The sequence below is a fragment of the Manis javanica genome, chromosome 12, assembly GCF_040802235.1.
Source record: "Manis javanica isolate MJ-LG chromosome 12, MJ_LKY, whole genome shotgun sequence".
NCBI classification, from domain to species: domain Eukaryota; kingdom Metazoa; phylum Chordata; class Mammalia; order Pholidota; family Manidae; genus Manis; species Manis javanica.
Genome location: NC_133167.1, coordinates 38,701,153 through 38,727,277, shown reverse-complemented (window position 1 = coordinate 38,727,277; position 26,125 = coordinate 38,701,153). Strand labels below are relative to the sequence as shown.

At 35.7% G+C, this 26,125-nt stretch overlaps 1 protein-coding gene across 6 annotated transcripts in view; it reads left to right on the top strand.

Annotated features, from left to right (window-relative positions):
* Positions 1-26,125, top strand: part of DNAH7 (dynein axonemal heavy chain 7) — a 234,954-nt gene that overhangs the window by 153,719 nt on the left and 55,110 nt on the right. For all 6 annotated transcript variants that reach the window (XM_073218408.1, XM_073218412.1, XM_073218409.1 and 3 more), the window contains 5 exons: positions 900-1,080; positions 3,377-3,562; positions 8,937-9,100; positions 20,123-20,277; positions 25,875-26,065. In XM_073218408.1, coding sequence (XP_073074509.1) covers positions 900-1,080; positions 3,377-3,562; positions 8,937-9,100; positions 20,123-20,277; positions 25,875-26,065 — 877 coding nt within the window. The remainder of the gene's footprint in view (positions 1-899; positions 1,081-3,376; positions 3,563-8,936; positions 9,101-20,122; positions 20,278-25,874; positions 26,066-26,125) is intronic.

The window sequence follows — 26,125 nt, the reverse complement described above, 5'->3', positions numbered from 1 at the left end:
TGTTGTGTTGATTGAAGCACATGAAGAAAATATAGCCTCACACAGATAGATGTTTAAATGGACAAGGGAGGACCTCATGGATTCCCTGAAGTAGAGGAAACATCTTCAACCACATTGAAAGTCACTGGTATAATATATATTCTTTGTGAGACAAGAAGCCTTTTTTGATGCTTGTATGAGAACCATTTATATAATGTACAAAATAGCAAAAATTACTGCTTATTTCTTCAAAAAGCAACTACTACAGGATGTGTTTCAAACTCATCATTTGAATCATTATACATATATACATACAAAACACACTATGTTTTGGACAATGATATATTAATGACAAATTTTAATTTATTGTTTTATCATTTTTTATAAAGATAACATGACTCCATTTTCCAGATATAAGAAAATTTATATCCATCCTTATTACTGTCCCTTTTATTGCCAATATGCATATTTATAAGATGGCTCATTTTAGTTAAGGGTATATTCTAATATTTTTTTTAAGTGAAATGACATAGATAAAACACCTCACTTTCTCCTTATCAGAATTAAGCCTTAACAAATCAGGCTAGTTTCCACAGACACTGTAATATTTTAAATGAACATGTTATTCTCCTTTTACAAAACCACCAATATTCACAGTGGCAACAATTACATATTTTGGGTTAAAAAAACTACTTATATGAAAACATTATGCATATTTGGTATCTATTTTATAGCCATTTCTTATGTGCCGGCATCAGGTTTGACTGATTTGTAGATGAAATACATAATATAGACATCAGTACATGTTTTCCATAAAAGTGTGTTTTGAGTTATAGTAAGGTTAGAAAAGTAAATTCAGTGATAGGAAGTGCACTAGAATATTAAATGTATATTTAACATTCTGATTTTACTTTTTGCAGAGTGGCAAAAATAGTAGCTCCCAAAAAGATAAAACTGGCCTCAGCTGAAGGGGAGCTTAAAATCGCCATGGACAGTCTGAGAAAGAAGCAAGCAGCCCTGCACGAAGTTCAGGCCAAGCTGGCTAAGCTTCAGGACACACTCGAACTAAATAAACAAAAGAAGGCCGACTTGGAAAACCAAGTATGTGATAATAGAGACAAATATGGGCAAATCCTCAATTACTGTAAATAAATAGGATGTTCATGCTAGCACAGAACATCAATCCTGTTTTCTTCCTGGTCCGGAGTTAGCAAACTATGACCCACTGGCCAAATCCACCATTGCCCATTTTTGTATGGACTTCAAGCTAACAAATGGCTTTGACATTTTTAAGTGATTACACACCACATGGTTATAAAAGTACCTATATAATATCCTCTCTTTTGCCTTTTGGCCCACAGAGAAGAAAGTATTTACTTTCTGGGCCCTTTCCCCTCCAAAAGAAAAAGAAAGGCCATCATCATTGCCTTTGATTACTGGAATACTGAGCTTGATTATTTAAATCATTCTTCATGTTATAGGTAAGGAAATGAAGAACCAAAATATTAAGTGGCTTAGGTTGTGTCAGAGTTAAGGAAGAACTGAGATTTGAACTCAATACCTAAAACCACACCATGTCCACCGAAAATGTTTTTAAGTCTAAAAACATTGCTGTAACTTGCATAGGGATAACTTTTTGCAAAAATTAACTGCTAAAATCCAATTATGTTCATAAAATCATCAAAATATTTTATAACAGCCAATATTTATTGAGTCCTTATTAAGTGCAAGGCACTGTTCTGACAACAGTATGCATTTTCTCATTTATTCTCTCACAATAGCCTTCTGGAGGAGGTAATCTTCTTGTGCCACTTTGCAGAAACAAGTACAGAAAGATTAAGCAATGTGCCCATGATCAGCCCAGCTTCTAAGCATTAAGGCTAAATCTCAATGCAGGCAGTCTGACTGTAATAGCTATGTTTTTTCCCACAGTACCAGACTGCTTCTTTCTATAGAATACGTGCACAAATTCTGTGTTTGTACAAATATATAGCATTGTGCTAATCTTCAGAAATATGACCTATTATGTGGCATTATTTCCAAGTGATCACTTTTAATTTAAATAATATAATAGATGAATATACGGTTACTCACTGCAAACACTTTTCAACTGCTGTGGATTTGAAATTTTTATTTTTCTTGATAAAATATTCACAATTATGATAATGTAATATGAATATATGCATATGTGTGCACTAAAAATTTGATTTTGGAGGAGAAATCTTTAGCTAAAATATTTTTGCATAGTAGTTTTCTGATGGCACCTTTATTACTACTGTAGTCCAAGACCTGACCCAGTTTATCATAAACACTGTTGAAAGAATGGTTGAAGAAAGAAACTAGGAAGATGGAAGATATTAAGAGAAGAAAAATTAAAAGAAAAAGCCCAAATTTAGGAAGCATCAAAAATATTATGATTTACATACCTTCTGCTTTATTAAACCTGTCTTTGGACAAAGTAATGTATATTTTTAAATCTAAAACCAAATGTTAATAGCATTAGGAAAAAGCGTAATCCAAATTCTTATTCCAAAATAACCTAAATGCCTCTACTTTTATCAATTATTTACCTCTTTTCATGTGAATTATTCATTTTGATTCTTAAACTAACCTTTACTTAATCTTTTCTTCGTCCAAGAATAGTGATGCTAAGTCACTTAAAATTAAATCAAAATAATTCAGCATTCTACTGGCATATTCCTATTGTGTGAGTTGAAATGACTTTTTTTGCCAAGTTTGCCACCTTCACAATTACCCTTTTTCTTTTTTTAATCACACTGCTTAATTATGTATAATCACATTTGGTTGACAGTCTTATTCACAGAGTAGGCTCTCAGCTCTTGACTGATGTCCTAACTTAAGGTTAATTGCAAGTGTCTGAGTAGGTTGACACAATCTAACAAGTTGAAAATTGTGCTTTGTAAGTAAGCATAAATTACTGAAACTCTTAAACATTTAACCTTTAAAATTATCATTAAATCAACCGTAGTTAAATGAGGGGAAACGTTCATAGAATATTTAAAATAAAATGCACTTAGATTTCTATATATATAATATAAAATGGAAGAAAAACACTATACTTGCAAGAGAATGTCTTTTATTACTTAATTTTCAGTGTCTCATATGTCATTTCCTTAAGGAGAGCTATTTTTTGTATTATATGATAAATATCCATTATGAATTTCGTAAAGTACATACTTCATTATGAAAAAAGCCTCTAAAACATGGAGTTTCTCATTTTTGTAGTGAAATATCTCACATTTTTCTCTTAGCAAGTTAAAAAGTTCCAAGGGGAAGTATAATTTTTGAAAAAATAATTCATCTCGGAGGATAAAATCTTGCAGAATTTTGAACCTGTGCTAGTGGATGTTGATAAAAGCTTACTTTCATTTTCGAGGTTGACTTGTGTAGCAAAAAGCTAGAACGAGCTGAGCAGCTGATCGGAGGCCTTGGGGGTGAGAAAACTCGATGGAGCCAAACAGCTCTAAAGCTGGGGCAGTTGTACATCAACCTGACGGGTGATATCCTCATTTCCTCAGGGGTTGTCGCTTACCTCGGAGCCTTCACGTCTAACTATCGGCAGGTAAGGAACACTAGTCAGTTTCCAAGGTCTCTTCCTGACTCTCCCATTACACCCAACATTAATCTTAGGGGTTTTTGTTTGTTTGCTTTTTGTATGTACGAGGAGCAAAATGTCTTCAAGTGATTTCTAATTGTGTATTTTAGTTATTCCATAAATTGGCTTTATAGCCAGAAGATGCTATATCAAATACTCTTCTAAAAATTAAATTGCTTTAGAAATACAAAGGCCTACTTTAATAAAAAATATGAAACAGTTGACCCTAATGATAAATTTTCAATTTCTAAACAAGTATTAAGGTCTTGGGATTGTGTGTGTGTGTGTGTGTTTAATCAACTAGTGCCTATGAGTCTCAATAACAAATCACTTCAGAGACTGAAACTTCAGAGGAGGAAAAGGTAGCATGATTTAAAACCCAACTGATAAGTGGCTTCTTCTTAGAAAACAAAGGCCAACCCCCTGCTGTGAATTCCCACCCCCTTGATGGATTCTTCCCGTCTTCTCCTTTACCCAACTTCTAACCCTATTTCTTCTCCCTGCTTTTTTCTTCCACTTTTCAGTGACTTCCTAAGTGAGACCCAGAATATTTTTTTTTGGTTTCCGTAGGAAATTTGAACTGGAATCCAACCTAGAACACAGCCTTGTCAAAGCAGGGAGAGAAATATAGGAAAATTGAAAGAACTAAGAGAAAAAGAAAAGGGTAATGATCAAAACAAGAGAAGAGAGAAATTGCAAACATTAGGCAATAGCTTCTGGTGTCAAGTAAGGAGAGAGTAAATGGTAACTCACCTTGATCATTTTATAAAGCATTAACTTGCACGTAGTCTTAGTTAGGCCTTACTTAACTTCAGGGCTTTTCCTTAAAAGCCGAATTGAATCTTGGTGGCCACTGTTTTAGCTTGTTTGATTGTTTTTAACCAAACTGTTTTAAAATCCTATCTGTGTCTTTGGGGCTCTAGTAGCCCTTGTCCTCGTCCATGACCTTCATATTCTTTTTGGCTTTGTCTGTTCATTTGTATCTTTGAATGAACATCTACAGTTACAGCCTTAAAATCTTATAGTTGAAATAGTTAACATTTACCATGACATGATTTGCCTAGTAATAGATTTGTTTGCCTTGCAATTTCAGAGACTGAGGCTTATAAAGATTAAGAGAATTGCTCAGTGCTACCAAAGCTGGTTAATGACAGAGCAGGAATGAGACTTGTAGTCGCTCAAATTCTAATTTAGTGCTCTTTCTACTCTCCTACATGAACTTGGAACAATGGAAGGAGCTGCAGCCACCCTTACCCTTTTCTGTTGGTCCCCAGCATACCCCTGTTTGGCATTGCAGTGCCATGCTGAAAGTTTACCATCCAGTAGCATTCCTCCCAGCCCTGCCTTCTCTGACAGACTCGTTCCAGGGCATGGCATCCTGCTGATTCCAAAGTGACCTACCTCTATCAGGATAGAGGCAGCCAGTCAGATCACACACAAGGGCTTCAAAGGAGCACTGAGGTCCAGAACTGAGACCTTGGAATTCATTGAAAGATGCAAAGAGACATTCAAGCTAGACACAGGGTGCAACCAAAGCTCGCAGCTTCCTCTGTGAAATGACATCCATTTCCCCCACCCTGATTCAGGTAGCCACATCATCCCATCCCATCTCATCTCCGTGAAGGCTTGAAGGCAATTTTTTCCCTTCCTTGTCTCACTATAGCAACCTAGGCTTTTACTTTTCTTAACAAGTCTCTAATGTCACTGTTCCTCTGAATTCACTCTGTGTGTTCTACTGTTACCTTCTCTCTTTAATTTCTTACATCAGGGAAGATGTCAGTTTACACCCTTTCAAAAGTTTCCCAATCCGTTGTAAGCATAAGGCAGCCTCAGTGTTCTGCCCAGATCCCCTCCTGGCCTCCTGTGCTTTCATGTCCACCAACCAGCACCCGTGAACATTTTTAATTTTTTTAAGCAGACTTCCCTTGGGTTCTTAGAAGGCAATTTGCCAGTGCTTGGAGAGCTAGAATTGCACGAAGCTTACTTCCCAGAGGGCAGGACTTAATGAAGGACTGACAGAGGTGCGAACAAGAGAATGTCTCCCTTCCCGCTCCAGGGAATAACTTATGCTCCATGTAGGACCAAGCAGAAGCTACCCACTGCAGAACTTTGGCTGGTCCCTCACCTTTTTTTGGCTTCTTGCCAGGCCTCGTACCACTACCTTAGCGCCCCTACCTTAATAACTCACTTCATGTAAATCGTCATCTCAGAGGCAGCTTCTGGAAAACCCAACTAAGACAAAAAGATTTTACAACACTTTTGGTTCTTTTCTGACATCTAAGTCTCTACATACCAAGAGTCCTCAATAAATAGCTGGATCCCTTCCCTCCAAGCTCGAATCTGAGTAGTTGTCAATTAGTCATCAAACTTTTTATAGTTTCTGGTTCTCTTCATAAATAAAATGTAGAAAATCCCACTTCTCCTAGGATAACTGGACCCACAGTACTTCAGCTGCAGCGTGCATGCCAATCTCCAAAAGAAATCCTACTTTTAGTTCCTACACACCCTGGATTTGAACTGATTTGAATTTTCTAAGCAACTTTTCCCTGCCAATAATCGAACTCAAAACTCTTTTCATAGTAGTGGTTATTATTTTTATCAAGATGTCACCCTTAAGGGTCAGCTTTTCACTTGCACCATCTCTTACCACCTGATTGCCAGCCTATGCCCTTGGCCTGTATTTTGAAATGTGTGCTCAGGGTCCCTCATGTTCATGTCAGTTATCCTCTGCTGCTACACCCTGGTAGACATATAATTTGGCTACTTAAATTTCTAATCCAGAGTTCATCTGTGATAACGTACTGTACCTGCCAATTATAAACAGCATTCCATAGCAAATATTGTTTTCATTTTCTCTACATCTTCCCCATATTACTAGCTATCATACCTATACCAGCATCAAGCTGCATCTGAGAAAACCTTCAGACCTCCCTGCAAAGTCTGCAGGCCAACCTATAGCCTGACAACAGAGAGATCAAAACATGCCAACATTAGCTGCATACTAGAAGGCAGAATCCAAACTGGAAACACTATCCCCTTTCCCTACATAGCCACACCACCTGTTTCTGTTAGCTACCAAACCAAACAAAAAGGCCAGATGATAGCTATTTAGTACTCATGAAAGGCAAGATTTTGCCCCCAGTATTTGCCCTCTAGTGTTACACCTGTGAACATATTACATTACATGGCAAAAGGACTTTGCAGATGGAATTAATGTTGCTTATCAGCTGAACTTGAAATGTGAAGATTATCCTGGGTTAACTAGATTTGATTATAAGGTAAGCCTGAAATATCTTTTTTGAGCAAGAGTAAGAAAGTGCCCCCCCCCAAAAAATCATAGGAACATGTCAAAGGGACATAGGATTAGCTTAAAGGTACTCTTGCTAGCTCAATCAGCAATAAATAATGATAGTATCCTATTATAACTCACTGAATTAAACAGGAAAAGATGTGGGCAAAATGGGTGAAGGGGGTCACAAGGAATAAAAAGACACTTATAAAATGAAGTCGTGCAAATGTAATGACCAGCATAGTGAGTATACTTAATACTTCATTGTATATTTGGAAATTGCTGAGAGAGTAAATCTTAAAAGTTACCACAAGAAGAATATTTTGCAGCTGTGTGTGGTGATGGATGAAAAATAAATTTATACTGAGTAATTAAAAAAATGAGTGCCTGACAAAACTCAGAATATTTATATAGTTACAAACCATCTCCCTACAAAATTCTTATTAATTACAAAGGGAAAGGAGAAAAGAGCTACTTAATAGTGGAGAAGCTGTAATACAATATTTCACAAGTGCTGGCTTAACTTGGTTTTGAATCATGATTAAGAACTCTGAATTCCCTGTCGTAGGCATATTGCTAAGCCTTCACACCAATCATTTCCCTTACCAGGTTCTAATACTCCAGGTACAACAGGCATCCAACTTCCAGAGGCCCCCGGATACGTAACACCTAGGGCAGCCCCTTCTTCACCATATCTGTGGAATTATTCAAAGTACCTAATCCCCCCTCAAAAAAATAATACCCAATCCCCAGGCAGCCCATGAAACCCACCAACCGCACCCTGCTCTGCTTTCCATGTGTAAACTGCCTCCTGCAGCTCCTCCTTGCTGCTACCCTGTAACTGGTGCAGCTTCCTATGTAGCAGCTTTCTCTCATTTGGAGCCGTAAGGGGCAAAGAGTTCTGTCTTTCCTCTTGCTGAACGTCTTTGTGCTGTGTCCCACCATCCAAAATAGCTTTAATCACACCTAAGATCATAAAATTGTGAGACAGAAGCCTGAAAGACAACCAAGTGACTAAAAGATCTATGTCATCAATAAATGAACTCATTGAAATCATGTACCATTGATGGAATGCAATGAGAACACATCATTTCTGTGATTTTCCTGCCAAAGGTGCTTAACTTGAATCATGCAGGAACATCATATAGACGCGATTGTGGAGCATTCTACAAAATAATAGGATAATCGAAGTCATGAAAGCCATCAGCTTCCCGCAAATTGTCATGGCCTTTGGTGTGAAAACCTAAGGGAATGTTGGTCAAACCTCTCAGCAGGAACCCGAGAGACACGGTAGTGCCCGCCATGCCCTCCCAGGCAGCACCGCCTCACACACAGCATCTCCATCTGCCCGTGGGCTGGTGTCGACACCTGTGTTCCCACCGCCCCCATTCCTCTTCCTCACCTATTGTTTCTCTGGTCATGTCTTTCACCATTTCTGAACATTTTGATCTGTAACATCAAACTGGACCTTGACTTCTGCTTTCTGAGTGTGAACCTGGGCTTAAAGTACCCTTCTGATTCCTGACATCCTGCAAACCATGCCCCGGGTCAGGTATTCCAAACTCCAGTATGTGTCCTGATCCTTGGTCACTCCTCCTGTGAATGTGAAATCCAGAAACAAATATTTTCTTTGTCCCCTATTAGTTCAAATTGGATTTACTTTTGTACCATAATATTGTATCAAACTTTGTGGGATACCTGTAATTTAAATAAAAAATGTAGAAAATGATGGTCTCCAACTACTTCGTCAAGTGATGCTTTAGAAAAACAATTGGCAATTATTTTTTCTGGATGCAAAATTATGACTTTATTATTGAGTGATCTGTCATAACTTTATCTTAACACTGGATAGAATTGATTTTCATTTGATTACACAGTAGACCTTCTAAATTATAATTTTATTTGTAAAAAAGAGAGACACAAAACATTTTTGAGGTAGAGTCTCAATAATGGTTTGCTAATTCAATGAATACAATGTAATTGATGAGTTTATAAAGTATTTGTTTGATAACCTCGGGCCTCATTTTTATATTTTCTATGTTTACCCTGAAGAACCAAATCAAGGAGTGGACAAACTTGTGTAAAAGAAGAAATATCCCCTGCTCGGATGATTATTCTCTCATGGGTACCCTGGGAGAAGCAGTGACGATTCGAGCCTGGAATATTGCTGGGTTACCTTCTGACTCATTTTCCATTGATAATGGAATCATCATAATGTAAGGAAAATATTTTTCTCAAAAATGACCTTCTTTCATCAGTAGATTTATTTGTCTGTGTACCTTTTTAACAATTATAGCTAGTAAACTTTTACAGTATTGAAGAAAATATTTACTTAATGAGCTAAATTAAATATGAGCAGCCATTTTCTTCTGTTAATTTTGTAATAATAGAGTATTGGAGACTAGTAAACAAGTAAAAAGCTCAGATGACTTTTGCTCAATTTTCCACCAATTTTTAGCAAATAGAGCAAAACTACCATGCAGTAAATGAAGTCCAACATTTTTATTCTCATAAAATACTGCAGGTGAATGAAAGGTACAGACAGCAGTGGTTGGTGATGGCCATGGGTCTGGGTGTTCCAAATTCTTAATGCCTCCTGAGTGTGGGACTAGATTAAATGATGTGGATATATTTCTGGGTCCTGGCCTGACAGGGGCTTTCAAAACAGTGGTTGCCATTCCCGGAATGTCCTGGCTAGTAGATAAATCCAGTGGAGACTGGGCTGGGAGAACCCTGCAGGCTCATCAGCCTCGCTTTCCTCCAGGTCTTACCTCCCAGAAGTGAGGGACTTCTGCCTGTGCCAGTGTGAGGACAGTCAACCATTGTGTCATTTCCAAGTTCATATTGCCATGGGCTTTCTTTCCCTGAATCAGTCTTCTTGGAGGTTTTAGCATGTTAAGAATAGTACAGATAAACCACCAACAGGAAATATTTAGTCCTGTTACATGACTATTTTGATTAGTTGTTAGTTTACTTCCAAAAAAGTAGTTGATATGGTAGTACTTAATTTAAATAAAAAAAGTTTGAGACATGTGAATTTTCAAAACAGAATTAACCACTGCATGTGAAGACTAGTTATTCTTAAGTTTTCTTGTATGTAGTATTTATGAAAATTATTTCACAAATTAAAACTCTGGCGAATACTTTTTTTTATTGCTCAACAAATGATCCTGACATGGATTTATTTAGCATTTATTTACTGAATTGTTCTACAGGGATTTGAGGTAGGTGCTATTTGACTATAAAGTTAAACAAGATAAAATCTGATGAAACTGCCTAGGGGAAGTTAAATAAGTAGTTACTACTAGGTGCTTGTGACAAGCTAATCTTTACAGTTGGGCCCTAAATTAAGTTCAAAACTTTCTGGTAACTAAGGCAAAAAAGAAAAGTTGTCACATAGTTCTTATTTTTAACCAGGTAAATTGTACTTAGACTTGAAACTTTTTCAAACTTAAATTTATTTTGTTGATTTGGGAAAAAGATTACAAAGCTTTTCTTTGGGGAACTAAAGTTAAGTACTGGGTACTGTGCTCTGATAATCTAAATTAATCCAGAAAAGAAATGATAGAATCCAGATAAATGGTAAGTACATGCATTAGTTTGCCACTAAAACAGATTTTTAAGTGCCTTTTAACAAGTTCATGATGACAGATTGTTTTTTTATTATGGTTGACCCTTAAATGACATATTTTAACTGCACAGGTTCACTAATTTTTTTTCAATGAATGTATTAGAAAATTTTTGGATGTTTATGACAATTAGAAAAATGTTTTATTTTCTTTAGCTTACTTTTTGTAAGAATACAGTGTGTAATACATATAACATGCAAAATATGTGCTACTGACTCTTCATATTATTAGTTATGCTTCTGGTCATCAGTAGGCTATTGTAGTTAAGTTTTTAGGGAGTCAGAAGCCACACTTGGATTTTTGACTGTGCCAGGGTTTCAGAACCCCTAACCCCTCCCTTGTTCAAGGTCAGCTGTATTAAATGAGAAGGTTTTTGTTGATATGCAATGTGAGAACCCACATTAGACATTGATATGTATGGGAGGTTTCTGAAAGTTTAGAAGTCCACCTTTACTTTTGTCCAGATGGACCAATTAAACTTCAACTTAAAAAACAGTCAGATTTTTGCTGTTTTTGTTGTTGTTGCTCTTGTTTCCCTCTCAGAAAAAATACTTTGTTCTTCCTAAGCATTTGTGAATATAGTCGGTCACATCCCACATAGGGGCAGTTATGTGTTTATTGCTGTGATGTGTTTATATACCTTTGCCATCTAGCATCTATAACTATTATATCCATTGGGGGCTAAATTGCTTCTTATTTTCTAGCAAGAAATTGTACCTTTCTTTTGGGTCCACTCATTTCAATAGTAATACAATTATTGATGAATATTTCTGCTTTTAAGGTTTTCCAGATCTTTTGGTGATTATTTTTCAAGATAATAATCTCACCTTTAGGGAGAGAGAGGTAGAAAATGGTGTTAATGAGCCATAACCCCTGCATTTTTGCTATTTGTTTATAAAAATTTGGAAATATTAGCAAAAAGTTATGGTGGCAACTTCACTAAGAAAGAAATATTCACATTTTTCATTCTTATTTTATCAGTGGATTTTGGGAATATTATACTGAGAGGTTTCAATAAATGGTTTAATGTGATCATTTTGAAATATCTGGTAAGTATCTTGTTTACTTGCATAGTGTGTTCATCCATTCCCCAGAGATACTTGCTTGATAATGATACCCAGTATTAAGCACTTACTAAGGATCTAATCCTGTGCTAAGTGCTTTTTGCATACTCTGTCAGCAGAGTGAGGAGTTGATTAGTTAGGGAAACTGGAAGAATCTATAAAATTTAGATAAGTTAGAATGTAACTAATATTTGGAGTTATGGACACCTGAAGGTCCTTGGCTAGTCAGAATTTCAAGAGCTAATATGGAAATTAAATGTAATTGGATTATATCTGAGCATTTCCCAGGGCAAGTTTTAGGATTGTTTAACAACTTGGTAAGTAGATCAGACCTACATCAAATAGTAGTCTGCTTTAAAAAAAATTCCTTAAGTTTTCATCTCTATAGGAGTTGGATAAATTAGCATTCTTTCAGCAGTAATAATAACAAACATCCACCTTTCCCTGTCTGTATTTATCTATTTTTATGTGTGTAATAAGGAAAATAGCAAAACTTGAAATGCACCATTGTTATATATTCAAATTCTGTGTCCTTCCTCTCAGACTTCTGTGAACCTGTATTATCACTGTTAGAAGTCTGTATTTTTCAAAACCCCAAAAGAGCACCAAATAATAGTCCTCTCCAGACAATAACACAACAACAAACACTATCAAAACTTGGAATGCTACGTGCTATAAAAATTCAGTTTCCATTTGGGAACTCTAGTCTTAAAGAGTTTCTGAATTCAAGAATGATAGAAGAGAGGAGATTGTGGGAGAAAAATTTGTCTTGTCAAAAAATAATGCAAAATAATGGTGGAAAGGAAGTAAATAGTAAATACAATGCTTGTTCATTTCAAATACAGGATTTATATTCATCCAAAGACTGCAGCTGTTTTAAACCCACGTGTGTTGCATGTAGCTCTCCATAATGACTCTTGTTGCATATGTAGGTAAAAGCCAGTACATTCTTTTCTGCATACCCAAAGAATATCTCTTTTGAAATTTTATTCATCTAATGTTATTCAATGGAAGCCCTAATTTTTAAAAGAAAAAAAATACTGAAGTCACAACATTGTTCTGTTCTTGAATTAATCAGTAGTTTGTTTGAAAACATTATCCTTTTGCCATTGAATTGCCTTTGTATCTTTGCTTAAAATCATCTTTGTCCATGTACATGTGGATCTATTTCTGGATTGTCTATTTTGCACCATGATCTATTTGTCTGTCTTGATGCAAATACTACATTGCCTTGATTAGTGTATAGTTTATATTGTCTTGAAGTCAGATGATATATCTTCCACCTTTGTTCTTTTTCAGTTTTTCTCTCTCAATATAAATTTTAGAATTAGTTCTTAAATATCTACAAAAGATCCTGCTAGGATTTTGATTGAGGCTCTGCTGAATCTGTAGATCAATTTGGGAAGAATTGATAACTAAATAAATTTTCTAATTCATAAACATAGTATATCTCTCTCCATTTATGTAGCTCTTTAATTTCTTTCACCGGTGTTTTATTGTTAGACTTATACTCAGTACTTTATTTTTGTATACTTTTGTAAAAAGTGCCTTAAAAAATTTTGTTCTTCATTGCTAGTATTAGAAAAGCAATTGATTTTTGAATATTGACCCTGTACCTTGTGACCTTGATAGATTCGCTGGGATATTCTATATAGACAATCATGCTGTCTGCAAACAGAGACAGTACCATTTCTTTCTAATCTGTATGCCTTTTCTTTTTCTTGGCTTTATTGTGTTGTCAAGGACTTCTTATACTGGCAAGTATAAGAATACTTATTATGCTTAGACAAGTATAACTTACACTGGCAAGTATATTGAATAGTGGTGATGAAATCAGACGTTGCTACCTTTTACCTACTCTTAGGGGAAGGCAATCACATAGGGTATAAGTTGTAGGCTTTTTGTACAACCTTTTTATCAGGTGAAGGAAATTCCCTCAGTTCCTAGTTTGCTGAAGGTTTTTACATCATTAATACATGTTAAATTTTTTCAAGTGCTTTTTCTTCATCTAGTGACATACTAGTTTTAAAAATTGAGTCTTTTAATATGATGAATTGTACTGATTGATTTTTGAATGTTGAATCAGCCTTACCTTCCCAGGATGTACCTGGTCATCATCTTCTCTCCTATTTATGTATTTTTGAATTTGCTAATACTTTGTTGAAGATTTTTGTATTTATGTTCATAAGCAATATTGGTATGTGTTTTGTTTTATTGTAATATCTGTATGGTTTTGGTATCAAGGTAATACTGGCTACATTAAATGAATTAGAAAGTGTTCTCTCCCATTCTATTTTATGGAAGAGATTATGTATAATAGAATTATTTCCTTCTTAAATGTTTGGTAGAAATGACCAGAGAAACTATTTGTACCTGGAATTTTCTTTATTGGAAGATCTTATCTATGAATTCAACTTTAAAATAGTTATTGGACTATTCAAGTTATCTTTCTATATATAAGTGAGTTTTGGTAGTTTCTATCTTTCAAGAAATTGGTCCATTTCAACTAAGTTATCATATTGATGGGCTTAGTTTGTAGTATTCCCTTGTTGTCCTTTTAATGTCTGCAGAGTCTACAATAATAATCTTCTTTTTCATTCCTGATATTAGTAATTTGTATCTCTGTTTTTTCTTGTTCAGTCTAGTTAAGAGTTTGATAAATTGTGTTGATCCTATCTACGAACAAGGATTCCATGTCATTTGGTTCTCAATTTCATCAGTTTCTGCTTTAATATTTTTTTTCTGCTTATTATTGGCCTGAAGGCTCCTCTTCATTTTCTGAAGGTGGAAGCTTAGGTTACTGATTTCAGATTTTCTTTCATGCTAGTATATGCATTTCTCGCTGTACATTTCCCACTAAGCACTGCATAGCACAAGTTTTTATGTTATATTTTCAGTTTCTTTAAAATATTTTCTAATATAAGACTTCCTCTTTGAGCCATAGGTCATTGGAAAACGTATTTCTTCATTTCCAGATATGTGGGAATTTTAAAGTATCTTTTTGTTATTGTTTTTTAATATATTAATCCCAGTATGTTCAGAGGATATACATTGCATGATTCCAATTGTTTCAAATTAGTTAAGGTTTGTTTACAGCATAAATATGGTCAACATTTTTGAATATTCTATGTGCACTTGAAAAAACATGTATTTTGCTATTATTGGGTGTTTTTGTCCATTAGGTTGAGTTGTTTGATAGTGTTGTTCACATTTTCAATATCCTTGCGGATTATGTCTGCTCACTGTCTCCAGTTCTGTCATTGTTAGCCTCGTGTATTATAGAGCTCTGTTGTAACATGCATACACATTCAGGATTATTATGCCTTCTTGGGATAATAATGTCAGGATTATTATGTCTATGAAGTGAGTCTTTTATCTTTATGTAACATCCTTCTTTATCCTTGATAGTTTTTCTTGTTCTGAAATCTATACCCAGTTCAGCTTTCTTTTGATTAGTGTTTGCAGGCTCTGCTGAATCTCCTCATTAATTATTATGTCTAGACAACTTTCCACTTAACATGGTTGATATAATTGAATCTAGATCTATCATTTTATTATTCTTTGTTTTTACATCTGATTTTTGTTTCTCTGTCACCCATTTTTCATACTTTTGAATTATTTAGATAATCTATTTTTAGCATTTTAATTTATTGGCATTTTTTACTCTAATGCTTTGCATTTTTTTTAGCACAAATTTTTACAGTCTACCTAGAGATAATATTTTACCACTTCAAGTAAAACGTAGAAGCTATATAGGTTTCCTTTCCCATCCCCTGATTGTGCTGTATTGGTCATATGTGTTATGTCTTTATACAGTGAAGCTGCCACCAACAATGTTAACATTTTTGTCTCAATATTTATACATATTTTAAGAACATAAGAGGAGAAAACCAGTCTATTTATCATCTTATTGCTCTTCTTTTATTTCTAAAACTCACTGTTATATCCCTTTCCTTTAGGGTGAAGAACTTTATAATTTGTTTGGAGCAGATCTGCTGGCAAAGAATTTTCTTAGTTTCCTTTATCTGAGAATGTCTTTTATTTTGCCTTTATCCTTAAAGGATATTTTTGGTGAATATAGACTTCTGAGGTGGTGGTTGTTTTATTCAGCATTTAAAGGATCTTCGACTGTGTTCTGGCTCCACGATTTCTGAAGTGAAATCTGCAGTCTTTTGAATAATTGTAATCAGCATATAATATATCATTTTGTGGGGGAGGGTGGTGCTACTTTCAAAAAATATTTTTTTCAAATCTTTGGTATTCAAGCACCTTGATTAAAATGTGCCCAGGTATCTGCTTTTTGCTTTTACATGTTTTTTTGGTTGTCTTTAGTTTCTCTGTTTTTGAGGATTGCTGAGCTTTGTGAAACTAAATTTATTTTACACTGAACTTGGGAAAGCTTTAGCCATTATTTTTCCAAATATGTTTTCTATACCAACCTGTTTAGCCTCTCCAGGGGCCCCAATAATATGAATATTAAAATACATAATATTTTCTCACAGGTCTCTGAGGCTCTGTTTATTTTTTTTAACTTTTTTCTCTTTGTTGTTCAAATTGGATTATTTTCATTCATCTGTATTCAAGATCACTGATGTTCCTCTGTCAACTTCTCTCTGCTATTGAATCCATACAGTGCAGTTTTCATGTCAGACATTTTATTTTTCAGTTCTAAAATATCCATCTGGTTCCTTTCATACTTTCTATTTCTCTGCTGAGAACGCCTCTTTCCATTTATTTGAAAAGTGTTCACCTTTCCTCATGGAGGATTGCTCTAATTGCTTATAATTTTTTTTTGGTAATCCAACATCTTGCTGTTTCTTTGTGGATTAGTCACATTTTGTTTCTTTGTTAGGTAATTTTGGACTGTATCCTGAGCATTTGGAATGTGAGACTTGGGGTCCTATTAAAATCCTCTGGATAAGATTGGTTTTTGCTTCCATAGTTAAACAACTCAGTAAAGTTCAGGCCACAATTTCTGTCTATCTTTCTGTGGGTGATATCTCCAATGTCAGGTCAGACTTGAAAGCCTTTCCTGTGCTGGTTAGATCTCCTCCTCTGCATGCAGTTGTTCAGGGGATAGTTAGGGACTAACTGACCACAGTTCTGAGCCCTTGGTTTACTTCTTTGGGATGTATGCCATGCATGAACAGCTATGTAGTGAGCTCAGGACTTGTGTCTGTGCCTTCACAGAATCAGGGGACTTCTCCCTCATTTTCTAATTCTTAGGGACCCTTTTCCCTATAGTTTCCTGACCAAAATAATGGAGTTCTCTCAGAGTTTGTTTCTCACACTGTTGCACAATCTCATCCACACTCATGGAAAAGTGGCAAGAGGAAAGAGAAAAATACTGGGATTCCCCTTGCTCTGGACTACATGTTGTGTCCCCCAAATTCATATGTTGGAGCCAAAATCCCCAGTGTGATGGCATTTAAAGGTATGGCCTTGGGTGTAATTGGGTCATGAGGATGGAGCCCTTCTGAGTGGGATTAGTGTCCTTATAAGAAGAGACACAGAGATGTGAATCCCCCCTGCTCTTTACCAGTTGAGGATACGAAGAGAGGATGGCCATCTGCAAACCAGGAAGGGGGCCCTTATCACTCACTATTTGCTGGTGCCTTGATCTTGGGCTTCCCAGCTGCCAGAACTGTAAGAAATAAGTGTTATTTAAGCCACCTAGTCTGTGGCCATTTGTTAGAGCTGCCTGAGCAGACTGAGATACTCTTGCCCTCTATGCACAGCAAAGCTCCCTTGCCCCAGTTCTGCTATCCAGAGAAAGATGGATTTTCTCTCCGTGTTTTTAGTGGCTGCCCCACCACTGCTTTTTGTCATGATACAGTTTTGTGGCTGGTGTTGACCTGGGGGCAGGAACAGAAGAGAAGAAAAAAAAACATGGATTTCCCTCAATGTTCTGGTTCACATGTGCTCATTTTCTCAGTCTTCTGGCTGGAGTTTTTGCTACCTCTGTCTGCTGCACAGATTCCTCATTAGGCCTGTTCTCAGAACAAAGCCAGAAGATAAAAAAAAAAACACAAAAACTCACCCCTCCCTTATCGGTCATTCCTCAAGTTTTAACTTTCTTCCCATTCACTTGTTACTTCTTATTATCTGCAAGTAGTATACCTTTCGTACTGTATCCAGCATTTTCACTGTAGTCAGTGGAAAGGATAGGCTATAATCAACAGCCTAGCTTAGTCAGCACCAGAAGCCCCTTCCTCTGAATTTGAGAGAGGGTGCTTTGGACCAGTATTCCCTGTGCAGAAATAATCTCTTAGGAAATGGCCATTTTTAGAATCAGGTAATTGGTATGGTGTTTGTCAGATGTGTTTTGCCGTTACATTTCAGTAGTTATCATATGTAAACTTTATTTGATCTAGGAAAGATAATGAAGAATCAGCATGGACCATTCCCTCAAAGAATATACAATTTAGTTGGGTGATGCAGTTAAGAAATTAAAGAATTACCATAGTAGAATATTGTTATTATATGAAGGTACCATAAATACAATATGTATAGTTGCTAAAGAAGTTCATAGAGAAAAGAGATCAAGACTGGCTTTGTGGACTGCCTAGCATTTGAGCTAATCTTGAAACATGAGTAGGACTTAAACATGAAAGGATAGGGAAGAGCATTGTGCACAAAGAAACAGCGTGAACATGGGTATTGTGGCTAAAAGATGTGGAAGCAACAGAAGGAGGAGTGAGTCATTCTGTTTCTTTAGGGATGCATAATGCTAACACTCAGAATCCTCCAAACTTAAAAATAGTTCTAAAATATGACAGAATGAAACTTTTACATATTTATAAGTTTTATTCCTTTCTAACTTCTCTTCTTATTCCCTTTAGTTTCTTTTCAATATGATTCTCCTTTTATTAGTTTATTGCACCTAAGATATTACACTGATCTTTTGTCTCATTTCTTCCTAAATATAATGAATATTATGGATTGAATGGTGTCCTCCCCTCTCAAATTCAAATGTTGAATACAGAACCCCCAACATGACTGTATTGGGAGATAGGTCCTTTAAGGAGGTAGTGAAGGTTAAACAAGGTCATACAGGTGGAGAACTGATCCAATAGGACTGGTGTCCTTATAAGGAAAAGAAGAGACACTGGGGATGGGCACACAGAGGAAGGGCCAAGTGAGGGTACAGTAAGAGGGCCGTGTGCTCAAGAAAAGCCTTCGGAGAAACTATGCCTGCTGGCACTTTGATTTTGAACTTCCAGCCTCTAGTACTGTGGGAAAATAAATTTCTGGTTTTGAAGACAATCTGTGTTACTTTGTAATGGCAGCCCAAGCCAACTAATACATTATGTAAGGCTAGTATTGGGGAACAAGACTATCTTCTTTACAATATAAGCTACATGGTTTGAATCAGGCTCTAACTTACATGCTAATATATGTGAATACTTTTCATTTTGGACAAATTATCCAATGAAACTTATGTTCATGTTATAATGGGATGGAATTGAGTATGTCATCCCATTTCGTCCCTATTTTTCCTTCACAGTCACATTTTATATTCTCCTGTTCTTCTGATGCTCTGTGGGAATTTGCTGTGCTCACTTTTGAAGAGTATGACTGTATCTTTAGGAATTGGCCAAAATTATGACTTGTGTTTACTGAAACTTCTAAGAGAAAGAAGAAAGAAAATGGTAAACCTGAATGCTGATTACATTTCACAGGCAGAAAGCTATGTGTGGATATATTATGGTGATGGCAAATGCTGGTTAACTCTTTGTAAACCCCACAATACCCTGGAAAATAAACAGGGTGCCTCATGGTTAACTTGTCTTATTCTTATCATAAAAGGGGGATGTGAGTAGAAATAAAGCAGTAAGTATGAGCTCTTCCATAGCAAAAACCCTGACTTTCAGAGAATGTATTTCTGTCCATAGGAAACTTACTGTCACAAGGTAAATATGCAATGAACTATGTGTGACATAAAATACACAAAGTGTTTAAAACAAATACTGGGTCAACAATTGTGTTAACACTTAAGGGTCCATGTCTGTTATGATGTTTAGATGATATAAAATTATAATTTTCACATTTTTTCTAGACCGTTTTATCTTTAATGGTTTAGATTTCAAAGAGAGATATGATGTCAACCACTTCTCATTCTCTTTTATACACATCATAACAGATAAAAGTAGAGCAAGTGAAGCCACTTGTTGAAGGTGTTTCCTGGCAGGGCCTAGTGAAGAACTGTAGTTTCCTGATTTCTAGTACTCTTGATGGTTGTCACTGTCACTTAATTAACAAGATTAGAAAATATTTTTAATGTAATTTAACATTTAGAAAGTTGAAAATTTTCAAAAGGAGTATAAAAGAACTTGTGTTAAATTTTCCAGGTGGTTTTTATAGTTGCCATTCTAGTAGCCTGCTCAAGCTACATGTCTCTGCTTCAAGAACATAGTTTCTCATAAAAAGTTAAAAAGTAAAATACTACTATAAAGTATAAACTGTAAGAAAATTATGTGTGCTTAATTATATAGCAGAGAGACAAATCATGGCTGGACCCACGTCATTTTCTCCTCCTTTTTAGGAATGCAAGAAGGTGGCCTCTGATGATAGATCCTCAAGGTCAGGCTAATAAATGGATCAAGAACATGGAAAAAACCAATAGCCTTCATCTAATTAAATTAAATGATCCTGACTATATCCGGACTCTGGAAAACTGCATCCAGTTTGGCACCCCTGGTATGTATTTGAATAAAAAGTGTACCTTACAGAATTGCCTGGAGAGGGAAAAATTAACCCAAAACAGTGGAGGTTGTTTCCTTTTAAAAAGGGTATTTGTGTCAGACTCATCTTCAGTAATGATTATGTTAATGTCCTCTGTTATTTACTGATAACTAAGTGAGAACTTTAGACATTATACTTCCAGCAGGTCAGGGCATTTTCTTTGTCTCAAAATTCATTTGTAATTGCTTCCTCTAATTTAGCTGTTTTAGTTTCTGTCATTTGTCGTTCTTTAGTTCTCATTATAACTCCACTTCCACAATTAAAAAGGCCACAATGTATGCCAAAAGTATTTTAACACAACATTAGTCCAATTACCTATTTGTTCTTCTCTCAGCTTATCCTACAAAAGTGGCAGAGAAGTGAGTACACATTTTACGTGGCTGTTACCCTACCATTTGCAATGGAGAAGCCAGAAATACGACAGGGATTTCTCAATATAGCTCTATTCACATGTCACATTTGTCAAAACAAGTTACTTATAATTTGAGTAAATTGGGCTATCAGTCACATTTTAAATCTATGTTGCCTATCAAATTTTGACTATTTACTTGACCAAGTAAATGTGAAAATTGTGAAACTGCAACACATTTAGCCCCAGGACAAGTTCAGCAAATCCCAGTTGCTGTAAGAGCTAATACTATGTGGGTGAACCACAACTGTACCAGGTAGTCGTACAGGCATTTTACTTTTACATATTAATGACTTAGTCTTTAAAATATTAATTACAATTTTAGGTTTGGTTAGGGTATGCATGAAATAAAAACCAAGTCTACCTCAAAAAGCTTGTGTTTATGTGGACACAGATGCACACACGACTAGGATTTCATTCATTCAGCTGATATTCTTATAGTATAGTGATATAGAAGTTAGAAAAAAGGGGGAACATGATCTCTACTATCAAATACCTTGCTTAACAGGATCTGACAATATATGTAACTAAATGTAATAAAACTAGGAAGTGGGCACTTACCACTAACCCTTGTTAGAACCACTGTGCTGGTATGGATTTGTGCACTGGCTCTGAAATTGAGAGTACCTGCCTCTGTTACTCAGTGTTTGGTTCAGTGACCTTTCTGAGACTCAGTTTCCCCATCTGTACTTTGACCATATAGTATAAGGAAGAAATGAGTTACTGTATATTGGGTACTTAAAGCAGTGTCTGATTAACGTATGTTGTTTTTCGCTTGGGGATTTACTACGTCATTTATATGTATTACCTTTTAATTATATTGGCATTTGTATTTATATTAGTATAATGAAAAGAAATAAGAGGAACTATAAGAATTCAGAGGAATCAGGGAAGGTTTCTTGAAGGAACTAACACCTTAAATACTTTAAGTAATTAAAGTTACTTAATTTTACTTAATGATTCAAATAATTTTCTTGACACAGTAAAAAAAAAAAATTAAACCGTAATTGAGAATCTATGTGCTTGACATTCTGGAGCTAACCATGATCTCAGTTGTGTATCCTGATGTTAATATTGCAACATTTTAGAGAGGAAAGAGCCAGAGAGACAATCAGTCTATCAAATTTTTCAAACTGTTTTTCAAACTGTGGGTTACAACTGTGGGAAAGAAAACCAACTTATTGGGTCATGACAAGCATTTTTATAAAATGCAATAGAAAAAAACATATCGGGCTGCATATCATGGAGTAAAGGTAAGCATTATTCATAAAATTTTTAGTTTTACATGCATACGTGTATGTTGGATCAAATTTTCAGATGTATTTCTTACTTGGAGTTATGACCATAAGAAACATGAAATCCAGTAGTAACTCATTATAATGCTAAGTGAGGTGTTAGAGAATGTCAGTTACATGGCTTAACCAAGGTGGTATCTCCAGTTAAGGAGAGTGCTACAAGTCCCCAGGTCATCTGCCTTTGTCCCGTCCTTACTGTGTCACTCACAGTTGCTTTAACCTACTTTTTGGAATGAAATACTTTTAAAACAGATGATTATTTACAATGCCTTCTAACATTAATCAGCATAGAGAAGTGAAAGTTTGAAATCTATTATGGAAAAAGACACAGATGGCAGATTTTATAACTATTTCTATATTTAAACTTCAAATAAAAGAATTGGTTACCATTACAGTTTTAAAACATAAGTAGTGGGAGACTCTTCCATCTAAGAAGTTATCTTTAGATATTGGCCTGTTCAGGGACAGAGGCCTTTGATCTGGCGTCCCTTCCAGGCAGCCTGGGTGGTGAAGGCAGAGGTTTTCACCTTCTTCACCCACCTGCCTCTATTTCATTCAGAGCTGGCTTCCCTTTTCCTTGTTTATTTTGAGTTTTAAGGTAAGATCCTTTTTGAGAAAAAGAATCCTGCTGCTTAAAAAAAAGATTAAAAGCCAATGTTCCAGAATATACAGATCTCTATTAGCCACACCAATGAATAAGGTATGCATAGGACAGTAATCATATAAATATTGTCAATAAATCAATTTGTTCATACCTCAATAAAGCTGGGATAATAACATATAAAAAATTGTACGAAGAAATCAAATTGTATAGAAGATCTTTTAATGGCTTCCTGTGAACTCAGAAAAATTAAAACTCTGCATTGAAAGCAAAACCTATCATATCTGAGTCTCCCTTACTTTCCATCTCTAAACAGTTGATTTTCTTTCTCCCTTGTATGTAACGTATCAGGGACACAAAACTGCCCCTGGCTTTATGTTTCTTTCATTTGCTAATTCGTTTGGTTTTCATTCACCTAACAAATATTTATTTTGCGACTACCATATGCCACTGAAAACACAGCATGAACAAGACAGAGGTGGTCTCCGTGTCTTGGAGCTTACTGGCTGAGAGAGGGAGACAGAGATCACAGGTGGGATGAGGGTTGGTGGGAAGATGAGAGCGCAGGGTGCATCCTCTTCCCCTCCTAGCAGTGCCCTCTGTGTTTACCTGGGCACAATGAGTTCAGAGTAAAAGTATTTCCTATCTTCCGTCATGATGGTGTACAATGATGTGACTATGGTCTAGCTGTTAAGATGTAAATATAAGCGTCATTTGTGATTCCCAGGAATATCTTCACAGCCTGTTTCTTCCTTTCTCTTTATTCTGATGGACGGAATATGGGTGTCATTTGGAAGGTCATTTTGGCCAAAGACAGAAGAGCCATATGCCAAGAATGGTCAAGGAGCAAGATGGTGGGAACTTGGGTCTCTGACGGTTTGGATACACTCTCCTTCCAGCCTGAATCCCCTTTACATGAGACATAAATTCCTTCTTTTTAGTGTTACTGTTATTCTGAGTTTTTTTTTTTATCACTTGCAGCTGAACCTAATTTTAAATAACATACACAGTTGGAAAAATGGGTGAATATGTTAACATACAATGTTCAGAAGGAAAATATGTAATTAGATGAAGAGGACCTAAACATCAAGCCCCAAATATCAATTGTAATGATTTTTTTACCTATCAACCTATAAGTCATGAATATAGTATTTAATGCTGACAGTATCACACAGCAATGAAGACAGCTGTGCAAAGAGCCAGACTGCTCAGTTCAAGTCTTTGTCATTTACTAGCTAATTTAAGTGAAAAATTCACTTCAGGTGCTTCGCCTCAGTTTCCTCATATATAAAACCGAGGTGATAACAGTCTGTGCTTTTTAAAGGATTTGAGGATGATGAGAAAATACAATGCTGGCATGATGCCTAACATTTATCAGCACATTACAAAAAAACAGGCTTAAAAACAAACACAAATGTGCTTATTGCAAGTCTAAAATTTCTACAGCCATTCAGGAAAGAAATTTGGCAATGTAAATAGCCTTTAAAATGCATGTAACTAGTTGCACGTCTAGTATTCCAACCTGATTAAGTAATCAGAGATGAATACAGAGTTTACTCAAAAAGATGTTCACTGCAGCATTATTAACAGTGGAAAAAAATGGAAGCAATATAAATAATAATGTATGTAATGCTCATATTATTTTACCATGAAAAATATTTTATTCAAGCAGGAAATGAAAATGAATTTAAAAATCATCTGACATGCCTGCTTTGGCTAATTTAGATCTCAGCAGTGAAGGAAATTAACAAGGTAATTTTAGGAATTCATTTAGCCAAGCGTGGCCTGTGGGAAGAAGCAAAATATATCTGCACTTTCACTGGAATCAAGATCCAAATACCTGTTGTCCCAGTGCCCTGAGCATCTTCTTTCCAGTCTAGATTGAACATCCAGTCCCTTGAAGGACTCCTAAAAAATGTGTTTCATACTATGATCAAACACCCCAAACACCAGAATGTAAGACTTTAATTTGGCAAGTGTATCAAGACCCTTAACAATGTCACTAATCTTTGATCCAGGGATTCCCCTTCTAGAATCATAACAAAATATTCTGAAGCAGAAGGTTTTTACATACAGTGCTATTTATAATATTGAGAATAGGAAACAAGCCAAATCTGTAATGACAGAACATTGGTTAAAAAATGAGAGAACATTAATATGACAGACTACCATACAATAATTAAAAGCATGTTTATTAGTTTTTAATAACATGGGGAAATATTCTATGTCAGGCAAATATTCTATGTCAAATATTAATGTCAAGCAAAATAATTAAGATGTAAAATTAGGTATAGTTTAGTCTCAACTGTGCATAGAAAAATATGAAAAAAATACTGAAGAGAAAAATATAATTTATTATATTTTTGTAACAAATAATTATACATATGTAGTTTTACATCATTTTCCCACCAATCTATATATGAATATGAGTCAATTATGCAAAATATTTAAGGAGTGGGAGAGTGAGAAAGATCAGGAAAATCTGATTGCAGGTAGTTTCCAATTTCTTCTGTTAAAATCTAAACTGAGGCATGTTAAGCAATTCGGAGTTTATGTGAGCAACAGACAGCTGGAACTGGCAGCCTTAAACCACCAGTGACTGATACAGGAGCCGGGGAAAGAGATACAGGAACTGCAAAGAGAAAGTACTGAAGCACAAAAAGGAAACTGTTTGGCTCTAGCTTAAAGCCTAGTTGGCTGTTTGTGTTCAGTTGTCCTTAGTGTTTTGATTTCATAATCTTGAGGCATTTATACTCTTAAATTTTTGGTTTGCTTACGTAGGCCGCCATGGCATTAGTGTCAACTCACTCTAATGGCTTCCTCATTGAATTAATTTAACAGTTCTTTATTCTTTCCAAATTTCCACATGTTCTGTAATAAGCATGACTTACTTTTATAATATAATAACCATTCAAGCAAGTGCAAACTGGAAATGCTTTGTCTGGGGTGTGTCTGATGCGTATACCTCACTGCCATCACGGCTGATCTCATAGTGAATCCCAGACCTGGTGGGGAGTCCTGAGAAAGGAGTACGGAAGCATGCAGGATGACCAGATAGACTGACCTATCAGTTAAACCCTTCCCACAGACATCTTATTATTCTTACGGAATAATTTTCCTAGAAGACAAACTAATTTTATAGTTAACTGGTAGCAGAAGCAGTCTAGAAAACTGAAAGAATTTGGACGGTTGAGTGTTTAGTCAGTATTTAAAATAACATGAAATTTTTTTTCTTATTTTACTGCAGTGTTGCTAGAAAATGTGGGAGAAGAACTGGATCCTATTCTGGAACCTCTTCTGCTAAAACAGACCTTTAAGCAGGGTGGGAGCACATGTATCCGGCTTGGGGACGCTACCATTGAATATGCGTCAGACTTCCGCTTCTATGTTACTACCAAGCTAAGAAACCCTCATTATCTTCCTGAAACATCAGTAAAGGCTAGTATATAAAACAAATGTTTCTTATCAAATTTTACAGTTAATGACTGTATTTTCCTC